Source organism: Etheostoma spectabile, chromosome 16 (genome assembly GCF_008692095.1).
Source record: "Etheostoma spectabile isolate EspeVRDwgs_2016 chromosome 16, UIUC_Espe_1.0, whole genome shotgun sequence".
Taxonomy (NCBI): domain Eukaryota; kingdom Metazoa; phylum Chordata; class Actinopteri; order Perciformes; family Percidae; genus Etheostoma; species Etheostoma spectabile.
Genome location: NC_045748.1, coordinates 18903521 through 18906768, shown reverse-complemented (window position 1 = coordinate 18906768; position 3248 = coordinate 18903521). Strand labels below are relative to the sequence as shown.

General features: G+C 40.5%; 1 protein-coding gene across 4 annotated transcripts in view; it reads right to left on the bottom strand.

Annotated features, from left to right (window-relative positions):
- The window catches only part of ric1 (RIC1 homolog, RAB6A GEF complex partner 1), a 49069-nt gene that overhangs the window by 30620 nt on the left and 15201 nt on the right, over positions 1-3248 (bottom strand). For 3 of the 4 annotated variants that reach the window (XM_032540103.1, XM_032540102.1, XM_032540105.1), the window contains exons 3-5: positions 2964-3043; positions 1835-1942; positions 180-325 (exon numbers count right to left, since the gene is read on the bottom strand). In XM_032540103.1, coding sequence (XP_032395994.1) covers positions 180-325; positions 1835-1942; positions 2964-3043 — 334 coding nt within the window. Of the gene's footprint in view, positions 1-179; positions 326-459; positions 620-1834; positions 1943-2963; positions 3044-3248 lie in introns of those variants that run through there. The other variant, XM_032540106.1, reaches the window with a different exon arrangement.

Here is a 3248-nt window from a genome sequence, read left to right as displayed (position 1 = left end):
CACAGACACACACAGACACACACAGACACACACACACTGAAGTATTCTATGCAACAAAATAAGAGAACTTCACTTTGAAAAGTTGAAAAGGCTGTATGTATGATTTATACACAGCATTAGAAAGTCATTGGAAACTTCTTTTTCCATCAACTTGAATCATATCTGCTCTCTTCTCTAACCTCGAGCAGACTGCAGGTCTAGTGAGAAGGGGATTGTAGTGAGGCAGATGGCCTTGCGTCCGTTGCTGCCTAGCCCGTCCCAGTGCAGCACATGGAGGTAGCCGTCTGCAGTGCACACCAATAAGTCCTCCTGGAGGGACTGCAGACTGGAGGGAGGAAGAAGAGCAAACACAGAAATGAGCATCAAGATCCAAAAAAATAGGACAGAAACTGTGGGCGAAGTAGTAAAAGAAAACAGGTAGGAAAGGTAAGTAGAAAGAGTGAGAACTAGAATACAAACAGCAGTGTTAGAAAACAGTGGAGTAGTCATCATCCAGCTGTGCCCTCTGAGTGGAGCCTGAAACGTCTAATGTCCAGCTGTGATGAGGCCATATAGCTGCCCGTGCCAACTCTCACTGTCTTCTAATACACAAGGGAACAAACAACAGTGCGTTTGTTTGTTTGTGTGTGTGTGTGTTTGTGTAAAACGCTTCATTGTCTTCCAGAAAGTATGCAAGGTCTAACTGAAGATGGCACAATTGGACAACCAAGAAGAGAAAAGCAAAAGTCAGAAAGGGAGAACTGAAAGGAAGTTGAGTGTGTCAAGCGCAGTGGACTTTAACTGTGGAGGAGGCAAAAACTTTTACTGTAGTTTCACAGCACAAGACACCCACTAATTTCCTGCACAATCAAGCTGTGCCTTTGAATTGCCAACTCAGTGCTCTCATTCAGCTGCATACCCTATAATCTCTGTCAAATGCACACAGCGGAGGAGATGCGACAGATTAACACAAGGACATAAAAGATACAGATAATATAAACAAAAGATAAACAAAAATATGCACAAAAAGAAAGTTGAGCAGAAATGTTCTTGTCACTCAGAGAACAAAGATGTTAAGCTGGCGGATGCGGGGGTGATAATAGGGAAGGTGAAAAACTAGAAGAAGAAAGAAACTAAAAAAGAACTGAAATTAGCAAAGACCGAACCACTTGAAATGAGAAAACAAGGAGGAAGTAGATACAGGCTCTTATCTAACAGCCTCCAGTGTTGTTCTTTAGCTTTGGTTAGTTCTTCTTATCTATGTGATTATAATTTTTGGGCAAGGTTTGGGAAATCCTCATTTAAACCACGATAGGCTTCTAAGGCAACAATGAACAAAGTGTCACATGGTCATTTTTCCAAGGTGCACATTAAGTTTATAATAGGCCTACATGAAAATGAAATGATTCACTTAGAAGCCTGAGAGCAGTGTGTTACAACAGGTAAAGGCTTGGAAATTGGTCTGTTTGCATACAGGTGATGCTGATGGCTTGAGCCATCTCTTTAATGGTGACAAGTCTTTTCAAAGAAAGTGAAGGAACAAAATCATCTAATCATCATTTTATGTATTATAAAAACACGTTCTTTTCTCATTCTGTCTGTCTGAATATACTTAAATCAGGGGGGGGGATTTAAAATCTACAAAATGTATAAATTCACGATGTCAACTGCCCTCTCTTAGTTTACTGGAATTACGATACACATTAAAGATATCTTTTGGTGGTCCCAGTGTGTGTAGGTCTGTGTGAATGTGAGCTGGGGTCTATATGAGAGAGAGGAAGATGGGCAAAGAAACACAAAAAGAGAGTGAGAAAATCAGAGAAAGAAATAAAAGGATGACAAGACTTCATTCTACCTGGTGATGGGGGCCTCAAGATCCACAGGCTTCTTCATCTCCAACGAGAGTGCGGGGGCACATTGCTCCTCCTTATAACCCGGGGTCACCTTCACACGAGGACTTCCTCTGTGCAAACACACAAATACATTAATACAGAGACTCATTTTACTGATGTATGAGGAAAACTGTTGAAATCCCAGAATGCAACACATTTTTAACTCAGAGCTGAAAAAGATTAATACACCCTGACCTCTGCTAGTACCATAGACTGAATATTTATTAATATTAACGGTCTATGGCTGGTACGCCGGCAAGGAATGTGAAACACACACACACACACACACACACACACACACACACCCACCCACACCACACACACACACACACACACACACACACACACACACACACACACACACTTGATACAAAGCACAGAAACGGAAGGATTGGTAAAGGAAGAGAAAAAAGCATGGCAGACACCCCTATGCACATACTTTTTTCACTCTATGGATGCCTATAATATGGATGTTATATTGGGGTGTCCATATACAATTGGTCATTTGTCATATGAATTTAAGAATTAATAGCAGCAATTAGCATCTAACATTTCATTGCAGGCTTTTTTCAACCATATAACCACAGTGAATTATTAATTAAATATGTAATAAAGAGCAAACATTACATAAGAGGATTTTAATAAAGTCCTCTGTATTCCTACTGGCATTGTTAACCAGCTGTACTGACATACAGCAGCTGGTTGATTGCTAAAGAGACAAACTGCAGGAAGCAAACAATCCTGAACTGGAAAAAAAATCTGTTGATGATAAGTGTTCGTATAAATCAATGCTGTTGTTGTTTGTAACCAGCAATGTCATTATACTTGTCTTTTGCAGTAATAACACTAGCAAGTTAGCAGGGCTAATATTGGGATATCCGCTGTTTCAACGGCTTCAAACTGCACAGAAAGGTACAGGTAATATACACTAACATAACATGCATAATAATGGTGCTTAAATGGCTCTTTAAGGGAAAAGTGATCTGTTGGTTGTTTAAGCTCCCTGCAAGCTGCAGCTTGGCCCCCTCTGCTCACTTTACCTAAGCACGTCTCTATCAATATATGTGAGACTACGATGTGTGCTGCACTCACTTTGGATAGACTGGCTCATAGAGGGACTTGTCATCCCCTCCACCCAGCACATCAAACAAGAGAATGTATCCTTTGGCAGTCTGAAAACAGAGAGAAGGGACTTTAAAAAAACATCAATATAGTTGCTCAAGCACTTTTATTATAAACCAACTCATTTTGTAATCAGACAGAAATGGAAAGAGGATTGGTTGGACACTGGGAACCCACAAATGACAACACCATGTTTTGATGCCCATCTTGGCCAGATCTCCCTTGCAAAAGAGATTTTTAATCTCAATGGGTATT